Consider the following 18,810-nt stretch of genomic DNA (forward strand, 5'->3'; position numbering starts at 1 on the left):
GGACTTGTATTTGTAAGAGCTGCGGGTCTTGGGGGCTAGTCTGTGGGCACACTCCAAGAGTATGCAATCCTCTTAAAAATCCTGCTGACGGACTCCCTTTAAATCACCCCAAAATACATCAATGAATTCAGAGATTAACTTTGATTTACAAATGTACAAGTTAATCTATGATATCAGCCTCCAAACACATGAGCTGTACTCTCAGGCTATGCGTACACACACGTTTAGGATTTCTTGCAGAAATTTCCTGAGCAAAACCGGACATTTTCTGCAAGAAATCCGCATCCGTTTTTTTCGCGTTTTTGATGCGTTTATTGTGCGTTTTTGACACTTTTTTTCCGGAGCTTCCCAATGCATTAAATAGCGGGAAAAACGCAAAAAAATCCACAAAACTAATGACCATGCTGTGTTCATCATGTGCACAAAAACTGCGGAATGCATTCTAAATGATGGAATGTATGCATTTTTTATAGCGAAAAAAACGCTAAAAATCCACAACGTGTGCACACAGCCTTAGGGCGCAATCACACAAAGGATTTTCCTGCAGATTTCAGTGCAGAATCAGAACCAACGTTCCAGCAAGAAATCAGCTGCAAAAATCCCAAGGTCCAGCAGCGGATTCCCTTCCCAATCCACACCAAGTTTTTCAGCTTGGAAAAGTCATGTGAATCTATCCTTACACCTAAAGGTAATGATCTACCCAAAAATATTGGCATTCTGATAATACAGAATATCTACTCGGCCCGAGCGATGCTGGATTTTACTGTACAGTAATCATTCCAGGAAACAGGCACCAGAACAATTTGGATTACTCAGGTGCCCTCTGCTCAGACAGACGTTCTCATTTCCGTACCCCATGTCTCCATCCAGATTGTCAAAGACTTCTCCTCCTACGGTCTCATTGTCAGGATTCAAGCAGATCTCGATCATGTTATAGATGGCGTTCTGCCCCCAGTCACTGTCTTTGCGCGCTTTATTGAAATGTCGGAGTGCGTCATTAGGCTCCCCGGTGTACCTTCATGAAACAAAAAGGACGGAAATTATTACACAAGGCCTCACTTTATGAAGGGGTCGGCAAGAAAACAGCTCGGAAGCAGAAAACATCTACAATGAATTAATAAGATTCTGCGGACTTGTCGCCAGAATATGAGAAAGGCACGACGGATGCACTGGGGTCAGGCTGCCAAGACAAAAGGATAGCAATCCTTCCGAGCAGTCTGGAAGCCGCTTTCTGCAGAACTCACCAAGCATTTAAAGGGGCAGTCCCCTGCCGTTCACGTCTGCACAGAAGGTAGGGGGCGGCGATGACGTTACAATCCCACCCACCTGCTGAGACATGTACATATGGGAGCTATTGCAATAAGCAGGACACGTGCAGGATACCCGACGATCATGTACGCGTCTTGGCAAGTATGTAAGGTCGTAACGTCATGAGCGCTGCAGGATAGCAGTGGCTCCAGACTGACCCTTTAAATAGCTTCTTTAAGATTAGAAAAAATGGTTGCTTTCTCTCAAAAACAGCACAGCATCTGTCTATGAGTTGTAGCCGAGCGCCAGTACAATAAATGATGATCAGCTGCAATACCAACCGCAACCTGTGAACAAGGAAGGCGCTGTTTTCAAAGAAAGCATTCTTTTTTGCAGCCAAAACCATCTCTTTTGGCAGTAAAAACGCTACATTTTCGCTGTTTTTTTCGTTGTGGAATATATGTCTGATGTGACTAAATTGCGTGATTCCTAAAGATACTTTTATTAATCAAAAAAGCAGCAAAGAAACACTGCATGTGAACATAGCTTTAAAGGAAATCGGTCACCGGGTGTTTGCCACCTAATCTAAGAGCAGTATAATGTAGAGACAGAGACCCTGATTCCAGGGATGTGTCACTTACTGGGCTGTTGCGGCAGTTTTGATACAATCAAAGTTTTATCAGCAGGAGATTATCACTATAGTTTTGTGTCATGTAGTCCTCCTGCCCTGTATAATCACATCCCCACCACGGATCAGCAGTCAAGTAAGTGACACATTGTTGGAATCAGGTTATCTGTCCATACATCATGCTGCTCTTGGAATACATAGCAAATATTTGCTGACAGATTCACTTCAAACTGTTTTTTTTTTTCAATAATTATATTTCCCTGATAGAACAAATTTTCAATGAAAAAAAAAATGATCCTGTGTCTAGATATTGCTGTCACATACAAGAAATCTCCAGGAGACCACCTCTTCCCCTAGAGCAGATGTTGTGGCATATTCTATGTATTCTGAGGGTCTTCTATGAGACGACCACCCCTCTAGAAGCTTCATGCTACTTGATACGGCGCCCCTGGTGTCCTAATTGTTCCCTCTCAGAACGTCCACCACCAATGTGGTCGCACATGTTCAGGATCCTAGTCCCGCTGCCTGAATGCTCGGACACTGGCGGTGGGGCATCGTCCGCTATTGTGCAGCTAGGCTTACCGGTTCTGAGCTATGGGGGGCGCCATAAGAAGTAAGTACAAGCCAAATCTATCCTTGTGTGAATGGACTAGAAATAAACTTACCACAGATAGAGCCCTTTGCAGTAGTGGAAGCCGGGTTCTAGCTTTGCTTTCGATGAGCATTTTTCCGCCATATCAAGAAACTTTGGTATTTCTTCAAGTTTTCCAGCTCTTCTCAAGAGGTCAATCAATCGGGAAAGTGTAGCATAATTGTCTGCAAAAGAAGGAAGAATTAGCTGATCATTGTGAGTTTGAGCTTATTTGTAGAAGTCATGGGAAACTGCTCAAATAACAATTAACATCTGTACTGACACTGCAGGGTCCCAGCAAAGTGCACACAGTGTCAGTGCGGGATCGCGGTCATCCCTCTCCCCTGTCTGCAGCAGTCACTCACTACTTTGTGATCCTCTATGGGCGGCCGCTGAAAACAGGGGAGTGGAATGAGATGATCCGTGCACTGACACTGTGTGTGTGCTCGCTGGCATCGTGCAGTATCAGTGCGGGCGCTATCATCCCTCTCCCCTGTCTGTAGCAGTCACTCGATACTAGGGGATTCTCTATAGGCAGCTGCTGAAAAGAGGGGAGTGGAATGAGAGGCCGCGCGCACTGACACTGTGTGCGTATCGCTGGCATTGTGCAGTATCAGTGCGGGTGTGCAGGGCCTGGGATTGCATTCAGATAGAGCTCGCTCTAAGGATACAAGCGGTGTCAATAAAGCTGTGAGAAGGAGTGCTGCATGCTGACTGAGGGGACATAATGGTGCACTGAGCCCCCGGCCACACCAGCGTTGCATCCGGGACCCTTCATTTACATATGAAATAAATCGGTGTTTCTGTAAAACTAAAATAGTGAAACTTATAGTGCAGGAATGAGAGCTATAGGGGCTTTGTCTCTTATTGGACCATGTAAGTAGATACCATATAATTTGGGGGTTGGGGATGACAAAGCTGGCTGCCCGAACGCTGCTGGCTGCCCGAACGCTGCTGGCTGCCCGAACGCTGCTGGCTGCCCGAACGCTGCTGGCTGCCCGAACGCTGCTGGCTGCCCGAACGCTGCTGGCTGCCCGAACGCTGCTGGCTGCCCGAACGCTGCTGGCTGCCCGAACGCTGCTGGCTGCCCGAACGCTGCTGCCTCTATTGGTCCTGGACAACACAGGTGAGGCAATAAGAGGCTGCTGGATCTATCCAGTCAATTTTCACTGTAACATTGCAGATTTTACCCGGGGTAGTTGTACATTACTAGCGTATAAAGAGCCCTAATTTTTTTTTTAATAACAATAAATTCTAGTGAATAAAGACACAATATATTTACCCTTAAAAAACCTGTTCCCCACCAATCATTACTGTTACACTAGTTATCCAAATTGTCTCTTCTACGAAGAAGAGGACGGGATTTCCAGCCCCACCTAATAGAAGCAGCAATCCTAAACGTTAATATCGACTCTTTAACGAGCCTAGTCACATGACGTAGGATAACAGCCAAACCAGAATATCAATTTAAAGACACTGTGTTTTGGGGTGTTGCCCCTCATCAGTGCAAAGTATGAGATCTGATTTGGATAGGTGAGAGACTCTGGACTATGGTCTAAGGGGTAATGTTACTTCTTGTGGAGAGTGGCAGGTAAAACTTGGCATGTCAGAATCAGGAGACTAATAAGCCATGCACGAGCATGCGTGGCTCATAAGTCTCTTCACTCTGTGATGCCAGGCTTGTCACGCTCCACAAGGATTAATATTACCCCTTAGACCCGTCACACTAGTTCTAATTAAATTCCACTGAATATGGTGCAAAATTTTAGCGGCTAGCTCAACAAGTAAAGGTAAAGATCCTAAACTAAATCATATTGTGTCTGGTCCTGAAGCCCCAAATTGAAGGTTGTCCAAAAGCAGGGGACTCCAAAGATCCCAAAACAGGGTTCTTCCCCATCTGAATAGGATGGAGGTGAAGCATACGCAGCACACAATCACACCGGGGACGTCCGCAGATAGCCGGGATAACGGCAAATCTTCTGATGACATCTTCACAAACACATCTGACTCAATGTCACTCAGTTTCATCATTTTTAATAACAATTTCCATTGAGGATCTTGTTGATCATTGGCATTAGGACATGTTGACTTCAATTAGAAGTTTTTTTTTAAAAATTGACTTCTTTATAAGAGTATAGATGGAAGTCATGTGAATAAAAGAAGAAAAATCCATCACTTCCAGCCCGGGAGAGAGGCAGCACTGGAGCGGGGATACGATCCCAGTGGCAAATGTGACTTCCCTCTTAACTTTTACTGAAAAACCCTTTAACCTCTGTTCCAATAGCAATAACTTTTTAGGTGGACAGATTATTATAATCTTCTATATTATTCTGCCCAGCAAAAGGAAACATGGACACCTGACAGATGGCATTAAAGTTACGGATATCTGGCTTCATTCTCAACGCAGCTGTGGCAAAAGTGAACGAGATGTGATTGGAAGTTTTGCACAAATTTGCACGAGTGCGACCCGAAGAAAAGACATCACCGAGTGCAGCGCCCGAAGAAAAGACACCACCGAGTGCAGCGCTTACCTGGCTTGTGCTCCAGCAGCTGCTGGAAGTGAAATACGGCCTGCTCGTAGTCCTGCTTCCTGAACATCAGGTCCGCCATCATCTGCGGGGTTTACAGAGACCAAAAATCGGATCACACAAACAACATATGCCAGAAAAATATGACGAGGTTTTCGAGTGGAAACTGCATCAGGAAATTACTTTTTTGAGGATCTCTTCCTTTTCTGAAGCAGTTTTGAAAGATTTTTTTTCACTTGAAGAGTATTTTTTTGCAGCCTTTCGATTGGACAGTGCCTCAAATAGAGCCGATTTCATTAGGATCTGCTTTAAAGAAGTGATATGGATTTTTTTTTTCACCAAGAGCTTTTCAAAACCAATTTGGAGCATGTGCACATATTTTTTTTCAAGAGATTTTGGAACAGAAATTAAGTGGAAATGCTCTAAACTCTCCTCCTCCAAAACACCTCAGTTTCTGCTCCAAGAACTCCTAAAAAAAAAAAAAAAAAAAACTTCTTGTGCACATATTCTCAAGAAAGAAAAGGTTCTCAAAAACTCCTTAGCAGAACCAGAGCTGTGGAGTTGGAGTTGGAGCCCATTTTGGTGGAGTCAGTGTCATGGAAATTGAGGAGTCAGAGTTGGAGGTCTGGCTTTACCGACTCCACAGGCCAGAGCTGGACGGAAAAGTAGATTTCCTGTTGATATGAATACAAAGAGTTTTGCAAGCATTTTTTATGTGTTTTTTTTAGCAAGATTTTGTTGATGATCCACACCAAAAAAAACTCCATGTGAACATAGCCTGGGAACTGCAATTGGGCAACGCACAATGTAGGTTCCCAGGTGAGCGAGCTTTCAGATGACAAAAAACTGGGGGCTGTAGGGCACATTTGCTGCTCTCGGGCATAAATAAAGTTTACGGGATACAGTGGTTATTCTGTAATAAAACGGAATTTAAATAGTGCCGAAATCAAGACAGAAACACAGCACTTTAGAAAAGAATACGGTACTTCAAAACACCATGTTGCATACTCTAGACAGGTCACAGAGGTCTTAAAAATGGGTGAAAAATACATTTTTGCTGCAACTTTAATTTTTTAACATGAGTAAATTTAACAAATTGTGCAAAATTCTATATTAAAAAAAAATTGGTTCATATATATTTTTATCAATAGATTTTGGAATAACTAAAAACTCCACAATTGGATGTGTTAAAAAAGATATTGTTCTTGTGCTTAGAGAATCTAATAAATGTGCGCCTGCTGTGTACTGTGTAATGGTCCAACCATACAGAGCTGCTCCAGTTCATGGTCAGTACATATCATAACTCCTGGCCAGGGAAGAAGCATAAATAACTTATGATAAGTGATTATATGGATGGAGCAGCAAGGGCTAGCAACTGCTGCTTTCTAAGGTAACACATTTCCCTGCCTGTTTTATCACAGGAGTGAGTGTTTCTGCCACGTCTCCAGCCCTCTGAGCTCATCGTCTGTATACTCACTTATCGTAAGTCATTTATGCTTCTGCCGTGGCCTGAAGCTTTGATATGTACTGACCATGAGCGGGAGCAGCTCTGCAAGGTCGGACCATTGCACAGTAGACAACAGGAACACATTTATTAGATTATCTCAGCACAGGAATATTTTATTTAATCACATCCAATGGTGGAAATGATTATTATTGCAAGATCTATTGATTAAAATATACTTTATTCGTGGCACAACCCTTTAATGTGTGAAATTTGACACATTGGTCTCCAGTTCTTATGTAACAATGGGAAGTGTACTAATCATGCATAAAAAGTTACTAATAAGTTGCTTAAAGTATCACCAAGGTCAAAGCACGAAACGTCAATTCAAAGTTTTCACAAATTTAAAATATAAAAAGTTGTCTCCAAGCGATCTACGCATCCTTTTCATATGTATATACCATATTTATGCTTCTTCTATCTATCGAATACACATTTCTGCTTCTCTCTATGGTGTGTACTATATGTGCTACATGAGCTGTGAACTCAATAAGTTGCTTCAGTAAGCCCCTATACTGCCCCTAGTGGTGTTTGCAGGTAAATACATAATATAGTATTTCAGACAAATGAATGTCCTAATGTAATCTTTTATGGTATTTTTACCATTTAATTACCGCATGTTTTAGCCCCATTTTTAGGGATTGGAGAACCTATTAAATAAAAGCCCACTGATGCCCATAGCTCCATACGTTTTATAGTTTTTTTTCTTGGTCGGCCATTATTAATACTGATCCCTCACGCTGCACGATCTGCGCAATGGTCGGCAGGAAGGAGGAAGCGCTTTTACCGCGTTCACCTGGATAGGTTTTATAGACCTTTGCCGGCCATTTTCGGAATGGAAAATTTTGCCTCACCTCATTTTCAACCAGCAAAAAATATTAAACAGCCAGAAAGGTTATGTGTTACACAAAAACAAGCGACTGCCCGGTAAACACATAGAAACTGCCAAATCCGGCGGACAGAATGACGTCATGTCAGTACATGGAAATATTCAGGATTGTTTTCTGTAGCTTGGCTGGAGGTTTCCCTGCATAATAAAATGATAAGACTCAGATTGATGCTTGACGCCTCTGTGGCGTGATTAGCATCATGTTTATTTATTTGGGCTCGAATTTAGGGCACAGCGTGTTCTTCTCGCTCACAAACACGAGACTGGCAGCTCCGACTCCTCTTACATAAACCTGACGGAACTAAACAATTCTCATTCCCCAGTTCCATTTTCAGGAGGAATAACAGAGGAAAATCACAATGTGGAGGTCTAAGAAAAGTGGTGGCGAGTCTTCTCTAATGTTACAGCTGTAGTTCTGGATTATTAGACGCTTATACAAAAGTCCAGAACATTTAGCCGTAACAGAAAGGAACTTTTCAAAAGGTGAAAATAGTTTGTTGCACAATTTCTCGGTCTTGCGACTTTCACATTGTTTTCTATGTGCTTTAATCTAGTGCTGGACTAAATTCTGGATTATGAGATTTCGGATTAACCCCTTTCCAACATCGGGTGTAATAGTACGTCAATGTCGGACTTCCACTGTTTGGTGCGGGCTCCGGCGCTGAGCCTGCACCTTTCCAGGCACATGACAGCTGATCAATAGAACTGACATGTGCCACATTTAATTCGCACTTACCGGAAGCGAGTCACTAATCCCGACAATCGGTGACCCAGTCACATGATCGGGGGTCACCGCTGGGTCGGCACGACAGCCAGAGGTCTCCAGTAGACTTCTATGGTTGTCATAGCCAGATTGCTATGAGCGCCACCCTGTGGTCGGTGCACATAGCAAGTGAGCATTTCTGATCCACACAGGCGATCTGATCATCGCCTCGATTTAGCACAGGTGATCGAAGTACTGCAGCTTCTAGTCTCCCATGGAGACTATTGAAGCATGCAAAAAGCAAAAAAAAAGTTTTAAAAAATATTAAAAAAAAAATATATAAAAGTTCAAATCACCCCCTTTCGTCAGATTCAAAATAAAACAATTAAAGAAAAAAAAAAAATCAAATATACACATTTAGTATCGCCGCATTCAGAATCGCCCGATCTATCAATATAAAAAAAGAATTAACCCGATTGCTAAACGGCGCAATGAGAAAAAAATTCAAAACATCAGAATTCCGTTTTTTTTAGTCACAGCTACATTGCAATAAAATACAATAACAAGCAATCAAAAGATCGTATCTACACCAAAATGGTATCAATAAAAACGTCAGCTCGGCGCACAAAAAATAAGCCCTCAACCAACCCGAGAGCACGAAAAATGAAGACACTACGGGTATCGGGGAAACCGTGCCAATTTTTTTTACCAAACTTTTTCACCACTTTAAAAAAGAACCTAGACATGTTTGGTGTCTATGAACTCATAATGACCTGGAAAATCATAATACAGGTCAGTTTTAGCATTTAGAGAACATAGTAAAAAAAAAAAACCTAAAAACAATTGTGAAATTGCACTGTTTTTGCAATTTCACAGCACTTGGAATTTTTTTCCCATTTTCCAGTACACAATATGTTAAAGCCAATGGTGTTGTTCAAAAGTACATCTCGTACCGCAAAAAAAAAGCCCTCACGTGGCCACACTGACTGAAAAATAAAAAAAAAAAGTTGTGGCCAAGGGGAGCAAAAAACTAAAACGAAAATACCTCTGGTCGTTAAGGGTCATTCTAATGAAAATCTGCATGTCCAGGTGAAACCCGCAGCTGAGGATAAAAATATCCAGCTTCATCAACTTATTATTTAGAAAATAAGTTAAAAGGATTCCATATAGAGATTGTCAAAAGCAGCGCGCTTCGAACACAAACGGAGTTCTTTGTCAAAGCAATTTTGTTTGGACCATTTTTGAGGTTTAATGTGAAATTATGTTCAAATTTCCTTTTTTTTTTCTTCAATTTTTGTGTTGTTCCTATATACACGAAGGAAATAAACACGTGTATAATAATAAAAAAAAAAAAAAATATATATATATATATATATATAGCACTTACCATAGTGGCAGCCTCGTTGTGCTGGTCGCTCCTCAGTAGAAGAGCGCACTGCTGCTGGCAGGAGTCGATGTCATCCTGTGCCAGGTAGAGATGCGCCAGCTCCATTATAACCTGCACAGTGAGGGAAAGCCGGGTATAAGCACAAGAAACCACAAATATCAAAACTATCAGTGCTCCGCATGGAACAATACACATCGCAGCTTTACTATGTGGATGTAGGAGTGAAATCCAATGAAAATTCTGCTATATAAACCCTTCATGAGCGGAAGATTTATTTCTGCTTTTGGCCTTTCCAGGGCAGTACAAATATATAAATATATATATGTATATATTTATATATATATATACACTAGATGGTGGCCTGATTCTAATGCATCAGATATTCTAGAATATGTATGTATGTATGTAAGTCGCGTTTAGCACAGCCACGTAGTATATAACACAGACAGCCACGTAGCATATAGCACAGCCACGTAGTATATAGCAGCCACATAGTATATAGCAGCCAAATAGTATATAGTAGCCACATAGTATATAGCACAGCCCACGTAACACAGACAGCCACGTAGTATATAGCACAGCCACGTAGTATATAGCAGCCACGTATTATATAACACAGCCCATGTAATATATAGCACAGCCTATGTAATTATAGCACATACCACGCAGTATATAACACAGGCCACGTAGTATATAACACAGGCTACGCAGTACATAACACTACCCATATAGTATATAGCAGCCAGGCAGTATATAACACAGCCCACGTAATATATAACACAGCCCACGTAATATATAGCACAGCCCACGTAGTATATAACACAGCCCACGCAGTATATAACACAGCCCATGTAGTATATAACACAGGCCACGTAGTACATAACACAGCCCACGCAGTATCTAACACTGCCCACATAGTATATAGCAGCCAGGCAGTATATAACACAGCCCACACAAAATATAGCACAGCCCACGTAGTATATAACACAGGCCACGCAGTATGTAACACAGTCCACGCAGTATATAACACAGCCCAGGTAGTATATAACACAGGCCACGCAGTATATAACACAGCCCACGTAGTATATAACACTGCCCACGCAGTATATAACACAGCGCACGTAGTATATAACACAGGCCTCTCAGTATATAACACAGCCCACGTAGTATATAGAAGTTTGGGCACCATATCCCTGTTAAAAAACAAAAATTAAAAATAGTTATATACTCACCCTCCGGCATCCACCAAAGCGAGACTGCTAAGTGATCTGGGTAATTACGCAATGCATCACTGGGAACGGAAGCTGGAGGCAGCATTGCGCGCATCGGTGGACGGCGGAAGGTGAGAATAGCAATTTTTTTTTATTATTATTTTTAACATTATATCTTTTTACTATTGATGCTGCATAGGCAGCATCAATAGTGAAAAGTTGGTCCGGTATGGGGCGACACACTGGCACTGACGGAAGGGGAGTAGAGAGGGGCCAGACTAAGCCTGCCGGCCGCGACCAATCAGCAACGTGGGATTTCCGTTACAAACAGACGGAAGTACCACTTAGACTATATATATATATATATATATATATATATATATATATCTCTCATATAAGAAGAAAGGAGCGCACAACCTGGACGTTAGATGCGGGTGAACTTTATTCCAAAAGCATAAAAAACATCTTCACGACCGGGGGTGTTGTGAAAAGAGTGCGGCTTTGCCGCACTCTTTTCACAACACCCCCGGTCGTGAAGATGTTTTTTTATGCTTTTGGAATAAAGTTCACCCGCATCTAACGTCCAGGTAGTGCGCTCCATTCTTCTTATATGAGATTCATTGTGGCTGTTTTCCAGTGGAGTTTCGCACCCAGGACTGGGCTTCGCCTTCAGGACACAGGTGAGCGGTTCCCACAGTATCATTGGCGGTGGGGCCGCCCGGCTGTTTTCTTTTTTGGTTATATATATATATATATATATATATATATATATATATATATATATATATATTTTTATACATAGACAGATATATATTTTTATACATAGACAGATATATATATATATATATATAGATATATATATATATATATATATATATATATATATACACAGTACAGACCAAAAGTTTGGACACACCTTCTCATTTAAAGATTTTTCTGTATTTTCATGACTATGAAAATTGTTCATTCACACTGAAGGCTTCTAAACTATGAATTGCAAGAGTGTGCAAAGCAGTCATCGAAGCAAAATGTGGCTACTTTGAAGAACCTAGAATATAAGACATAATTTCAGTTTCACACTTTTTTGTTACGTAAATAATTCCACGTGTTAATTCATAGTTTTGATGCCTTCAGTGTGAATGTACAATTTTCATAGTCATGAAAATACAGAAAAATCTTTAAATGAGAAGGTGTGTCCAAACTTTTGGTCTGTACTGTATATACACACAGGGTGGGCCATTTATAAAGTTGGATTCAAAATGGCCGCCATGGTCACCACTAGAGTTGAGCGACCTTGACCTTTTTAGAGTCGAGCCGGGTTTCGCAAAACCCGACTATCTCAAAAGTCGGGTCGAGTGAAATCGGCCGATTATGACGTAAAGTCGGGATCGACCGAAACACGAAACCCAATGCAAGTCAATGGGGCAGCATAGTCGGCAGTGAGTGGGGGCCAGGAAAACACCTAGAGTGCCCATTTTAATGTCAAAACCATCCATTCTTCTTAATGAAGCTTGTCAAGCGTAATTTACCTTATAATAATTGGAAGGCATTTGAAATTGGGGTTCATTTGGCTAAAGTTGTGGTGGGTAGGGCTGGTTCAAGTAATTAGTGGGCCCAGGAAATCTGGACGTCACGGCAGTGGAGCAGGGAGAGGTAAGTATTTAAACTTTGCAAGTGCTGTGAACCTGAGCAAGCAGGGGGGGCCCACTCGTTGGCATTGGCACTGGCACAGGGCCCCTCAAAGTACAGCGGTGTGTTTGCACGGCGGGGGCGCCTCCCACCGGCAGCAACACTTTTGCGTACTATGAGAGGCCCTGTGCCAGTGACGTCGCCAACTAGTATTCCTCCCCCCACCTGATGAAGGAACCTGCACTTTCATCTGCACCTTCCTCTTTGTCCCCGTGTAAGGTGGTATGGTTTGCGGGAAGAGCAACCTGACTTTCAGCAGGGTCACAATGTTGTTGTGTAGCGTGCACGGGGAATGTTGCGTTATGGGTCAATGTACCAGCAGACTCATCTATCACTGGCTGGGCAATGGGCAGGATGAGGAGGAAACACAGATATAGGCCCAAAGAATAAAGTTGGCTAAATGCAGTTCAAAATTGGTAACACAGGAATAACCAGGGGGCATTGCAGTGGAGGACAACTGGAATGAGAGGCTGACACAGAGAGTAGGCCCAAATCAGTAAGTAGTCGAAATGCAGTTCAAAATTGGCAACCGTAGTAAACAGGCGGCACAGCTTTGTTCAGTGGAGGAGAACAGCAAGGAGTGGCAGACACCGATAGTAGGCCCCAACCCAACTAGTAGGCCAAATGCAGTCTAACATTAACAACTACTTAACGAGCGCCTGAAAACGGAATTTCAGGACAGGAAACCAGGAGAACAGCAAGGAGTGGCAGACACCGATAGTAGGCCCCAAACCAACTAGTACGCCAAATGCAGTTGTTCCGTTTAACCACAATTTAATGAGAGCCTGAAGATAGAAGTTCAGGAAAGGCAACCTGGAGAACACCTTGGAGTGGAACACACCATCTCTCTACACCCCATACCCAATTTGTAGGCCTAATGCAGCGTAGTTTCCAACAACTACTAAACGAGAGCATGATGATCGAAGCATTGGCGAGGAAACCCGGGGAACACCTTGGAGTGGAACACACCATCTCTCTACACCCCATACCCAATTTGTAGGCCTAATGCAGCGTAGTTTCCAACAACTACTAAACGAGAGCCGGAAGATCGAAGCTCAGGAAAGGCAACCTGGAGAACACCTTGGAGTGGAACACACCATCTCTCTACACCCCATACCCAATTTGTAGGCCTAATGCAGCGTAGTTTCCAACAACTACTAAACGAGAGCCGGAAGATCGAAGCTCAGGAAAGGCAACCTGGGGAACACCTTGGAGTGGAACACACCATCTCTCTACACCCCATACCCAATTTGTAGGCCTAATGCAGCGTAGTTTCCAACAACTACTAAACGAGAGCCGGAAGATCGAAGCTCAGGAAAGGCAACCTGGAGAACACCTTGGAGTGGAACACACCATCTCTCTACACCCCATACCCAATTTGTAGGCCTAATGCAGCGTAGTTTCCAACAACTACTAAACGAGAGCATGATGATCGAAGCATTGGCGAGGAAACCTGGGGAACACTTTGGAGTGGAACACACCATCTCTCTACACCCCATACCCAATTTGTAGGCCTAATGCAGCGTAGTTTCCAACAACTACTAAACGAGAGCATGATGATCGAAGCATTGGCGAGGAAACCTGGGGAACACCTTGGAGTGGAACACACCATCTCTCTACACCCCATACCCAATTTGTAGGCCTAATGCAGTGTAGTTTCCAAGAACTACTAAACGAGAGCATGAAGATCGAAGCATTGGCGAGGAAACCTGGGGAACACCTTGGAGTGGAACACATCATCTCTCTACACCCCATACCCAATTTGTAGGCCTAATGCAGCGTAGTTTCCATCAACTACTAAACGAGAGCCGGAAGATCGAAGCTCAGGAAAGGCAACCTGGAGAACACCTTGGAGTGGAACACACCATCTCTCTACACCCCATACCCAATTTGTAGGCCTAATGCAGTGTAGTTTCCAACAACTACTAAACGAGAGCCGGAAGATCGAAGCTCAGGAAAGGCAACCTGGGGAACACCTTGGAGTGTAACACACCATCTCTCTCCACCCGATACCCATTTTGTAGGCCTAATGCAGTGTAGTTTTCTACAACTACTAAACGAGAGTCGGAAGACCGAAGCAATGGCAAGGAAACCTGGGGAACACCTTGGAGTGTAACACACCATCTCTCTCCAACCCATACCCAATTTGTAGGCCTAATGCAGCCTACTTTCCGACAACTACTAAACGAGAGCATGAAGATCGAAGCTCAGGAAAGGCAACCTGGGGAACACCTTGGAGTGTAACAAACCCTCTCTCTACACCACGGAAGGGCTGACTCTTAGGAAGGAAGGCTGTCGGAAAGAAGCAGGGCGCGTCCGAGGGTGATTATATTCTTATTAGGTATATACTCACCCTCGGACGCGCCCTGCTTCTTTATTTGTAATGAATGTTTATTTGCAATGTGGTTTTGACTTACTCTATTTTTTTGGTAAATAATGATTTTATTATTTTCATTGTTTTGCATCTTCTTGGCAATAATATAAAGAAGACGCGACAGGACAACACTCGGTGGATGCCATATCTGTGTTTTAAATTGAAAAAAACTTTCAGTTAACTACTTGCAGGAGAAAGTTATTGTAGCTGGTGGACATTTTTAGTACTGTACCAGATTGTTGTTGTATGTGTTTGTTTTTAATGTTAAAATGTCTGCATTTGATATCTCTCAAGTATTTTCTTTTTTATAAGCAAAATACTTATTTTTATATTTTCTGATGTTGGTTCCAGGGGTACACGGGCAGCAGTGGTGTGGTCAGTGGAGGCCTAGTGGAAGGAGTGACCACAGACAGGCATCGAAGGCCTAAAATAATAACACATGGCTGTAGGCAATTTTAAATTGGTTCCAGGGGTACACGGGCAGCAGTGGCCTGGTCAGTGTAGTAGTAGTAGAAAGAACGGACTGCAGACAGGCATCGAAGGCCTAAAATAAAAAAATTGGGCTGGCTGTAGGCAATTTTAAATTGGTTCCAGGGGTACACGGGCAGCAGTGGTGTGGTCAGTGGAGGCATATTGTAAGGAGTGACCGCAGACAGGCATCGAAGGCCTAAAATAATAACACATGGCTGTAGGCAATTTTAAATTGGTTCCAGGGGTACACGGGCAGCAGTGGTGTGGTCAGTGGAGGCCTAGTGGAAGGAGTGACCGCAGACAGGCATCGAAGGCCTAAAGTAAAAAAAAATTGGGCTGGCTGTAGGCAATTTTAAATTGGTTCCAGGGGTACACGGGCAGCAGTGGTGTGGTCAGTGGAGGCCTAGTGGAAGGAGTGACCACAGACAGGCATCGAAGGCCTAAAATAATAACACATGGCTGTAGGCAATTTTAAATTGGTTCCAGGGGTACACGGGCAGCAGTGGTGTGGTCAGTGGAGGCATATTGTAAGGAGTGACCGCAGACAGGCATCGAAGGCCTAAAATAATAACACATGGCTGTAGGCAATTTTAAATTGGTTCCAGGGGTACACGGGCAGCAGTGGTGTGGTCAGTGGAGGCCTAGTGGAAGGAGTGACCACAGACAGGCATCGAAGGCCTAAAATAATAACACATGGCTGTAGGCAATTTTAAATTGGTTCCAGGGGTACACGGGCAGCAGTGGTGTGGTCAGTGGAAGCATATTGTAAGGAGTGACCGCAGACAGGCATTGAAGGCCTAAAATAATAACACATGGCTGTAGGCAATTTTAAATTGGTTCCAGGGGTACACGGGCAGCAGTGGCCTGGTCAGTGTAGTAGTAGTAGAAAGAATGGACCACAGACAGGCATCGAAGGCCTAAAATAAAAAAATTGGGCTGGCTGTAGCCAATTTTAAATTGGTTCCAGGGGTACACGGGCAGCAGTGGTGTGGTCAGTGGAGGCCTAGTGGAAGGAGTGACCACAGACAGGCATCGAAGGCCTAAAATAATAACACATGGCTGTAGGCAATTTTAAATTGGTTCCAGGGGTACACGGGCAGCAGTGGCCTGGTCAGTGTAGTAGTAGTAGAAAGAACGGACTGCAGACAGGCATCGAAGGCCTAAAATAAAAAAATTGGGCTGGCTGTAGGCAATTTTAAATTGGTTCCAGGGGTACACGGGCAGCAGTGGTGTGGTCAGTGGAGGCATATTGTAAGGAGTGACCGCAGACAGGCATCGAAGGCCTAAAATAATAACACATGGCTGTAGGCAATTTTAAATTGGTTCCAGGGGTACACGGGCAGCAGTGGTGTGGTCAGTGGAGGCCTAGTGGAAGGAGTGACCGCAGACAGGCATCGAAGGCCTAAAGTAAAAAAAAATTGGGCTGGCTGTAGGCAATTTTAAATTGGTTCCAGGGGTACACGGGCAGCAGTGGTGTGGTCAGTGGAGGCCTAGTGGAAGGAGTGACCACAGACAGGCATCGAAGGCCTAAAATAATAACACATGGCTGTAGGCAATTTTAAATTGGTTCCAGGGGTACACGGGCAGCAGTGGTGTGGTCAGTGGAGGCATATTGTAAGGAGTGACCGCAGACAGGCATCGAAGGCCTAAAATAATAACACATGGCTGTAGGCAATTTTAAATTGGTTCCAGGGGTACACGGGCAGCAGTGGTGTGGTCAGTGGAGGCCTAGTGGAAGGAGTGACCACAGACAGGCATCGAAGGCCTAAAATAATAACACATGGCTGTAGGCAATTTTAAATTGGTTCCAGGGGTACACGGGCAGCAGTGGTGTGGTCAGTGGAAGCATATTGTAAGGAGTGACCGCAGACAGGCATTGAAGGCCTAAAATAATAACACATGGCTGTAGGCAATTTTAAATTGGTTCCAGGGGTACACGGGCAGCAGTGGCCTGGTCAGTGTAGTAGTAGTAGAAAGAATGGACCACAGACAGGCATCGAAGGCCTAAAATAAAAAAATTGGGCTGGCTGTAGCCAATTTTAAATTGGTTCCAGGGGTACACGGGCAGCAGTGGTGTGGTCAGTGGAGGCCTAGTGGAAGGAGTGACCGCAGACAGGCATCGAAGGCCTAAAATAATAACACATGGCTGTAGGCAATTTTAAATTGGTTCCAGGGGTACACGGGCAGCAGTGGTGTGGTCAGTGGAGGCCTAGTGGAATGAGTGACCACAGACAGGCATCGAAGGCCTAAAATAATAACACATGGCTGTAGGCAATTTTAAATTGGTTCCAGGGGTACACGGGCAGCAGTGGTGTGGTCAGTGGAGGCCTAGTGGAAGGAGTGACCGCAGACAGGCTTCGAAGGCCTAACATAACAAAAATGTCAATACAATGGTATTGTCAGTGGCAGGCATTGAAGGATGTCAGCGCATAGACTAAACATTGGTGGAGCTGTGAGATAATTTTGCAAGTGGTAGAGCACTGTTTGAGCTGGGGGGGGGGGGGAACTGTCTTGTGGCCGGCGGTACAGGCCCAGGGCCCCTCATATTACAACGGTGTGTCTGACGTTGGGTGCGCACCACCACCGCCAGAGACACTTTATTGTACTAGGAGGGACCCAGTGGCAGTGCCGTCGACCAAAAGCGGGCACACCCACCTCTTCAGACAAACAGCACTCTCACGGGTGCTGTCGCCAAGTGTCGATACCACGGCCCCGTGTGGGGAGTTTGGCCATTTAGTGAGGTGTAAACATGTCGTATGCTGGACAATCAGGTGCAGAAAATTACGAGATTGGAAAAGGCATTCAGAATAGTCCACAGGCAAGACCTTTTCATAGGAAAGCTAGGTGTCAGCCGGGCAAGGTGGGGCAAAAGATTTCGAAATCCAGTTGTGGTTCATTTTAATGAAGGTTAGATCATCTACATTTTGGGTAGCCAGACGAGTCCTTTTTTCTGTTAGTATTGAACCTGCAGCACTGAATACTCTTTCTGATAGGACACTAGCTGCCGGGCAAGCAAGCTCCTGCAATGCATATTCTGCCAATTCTGGCCAGGTGTCTAATTTTGATGCCCAGTAATCAAATGGGAATGACGGTTGAGGGAGAACATCGATAAGGGATGAAAAATAGTTTGTAACCATACTGGACAAATGTTGTCTCCTGTCACTTTGAATTGATGCTGCAGTACCTGTCCTGTCTGCGGTCATAGCAAAATCACTCCACAACCTGGTCAGAAAACCCCTCTGGCCAACGCCACTTCTGATTTCTGCCCCTCTAACTCCTCTGGTCTGCTGGCCCCTGCAGCTCGTGTGAGAACGATCACGGGCGCTGTGTGCAGGGAATGCCAGAAGCAAACGGTCAACAAGAGTTGATTGTTTGGTTGCTAATATTAGTTCCAAGTTCTCATGTGGCATTATATTTTGCAATTTGCCTTTATAGCGAGGATCAAGGAGGCAGGCCAACCAGTAATCGTCATCGTTCATCATTTTAGTTATGCGTGTGTCCCTTTTGAGGATACGTAAGGCATAATCCGCCATGTGGGCCAAAGTTC

At 43.9% G+C, this 18,810-nt stretch overlaps 1 protein-coding gene across 2 annotated transcripts in view; it reads right to left on the reverse strand.

Moving 5' to 3' along the window:
* The window catches only part of TTC21B (tetratricopeptide repeat domain 21B), a 117,566-nt gene that overhangs the window by 15,219 nt on the left and 83,537 nt on the right, over positions 1-18,810 (reverse strand). For both annotated transcript variants that reach the window (XM_069733071.1, XM_069733072.1), the window contains exons 21-24: positions 9,519-9,629; positions 5,039-5,120; positions 2,542-2,692; positions 854-1,015 (exon numbers count right to left, since the gene is read on the reverse strand). In XM_069733071.1, coding sequence (XP_069589172.1) covers positions 854-1,015; positions 2,542-2,692; positions 5,039-5,120; positions 9,519-9,629 — 506 coding nt within the window. The remainder of the gene's footprint in view (positions 1-853; positions 1,016-2,541; positions 2,693-5,038; positions 5,121-9,518; positions 9,630-18,810) is intronic.

This window comes from Ranitomeya imitator, chromosome 7 (assembly GCF_032444005.1).
Source record: "Ranitomeya imitator isolate aRanImi1 chromosome 7, aRanImi1.pri, whole genome shotgun sequence".
NCBI lineage: Eukaryota > Metazoa > Chordata > Amphibia > Anura > Dendrobatidae > Ranitomeya > Ranitomeya imitator.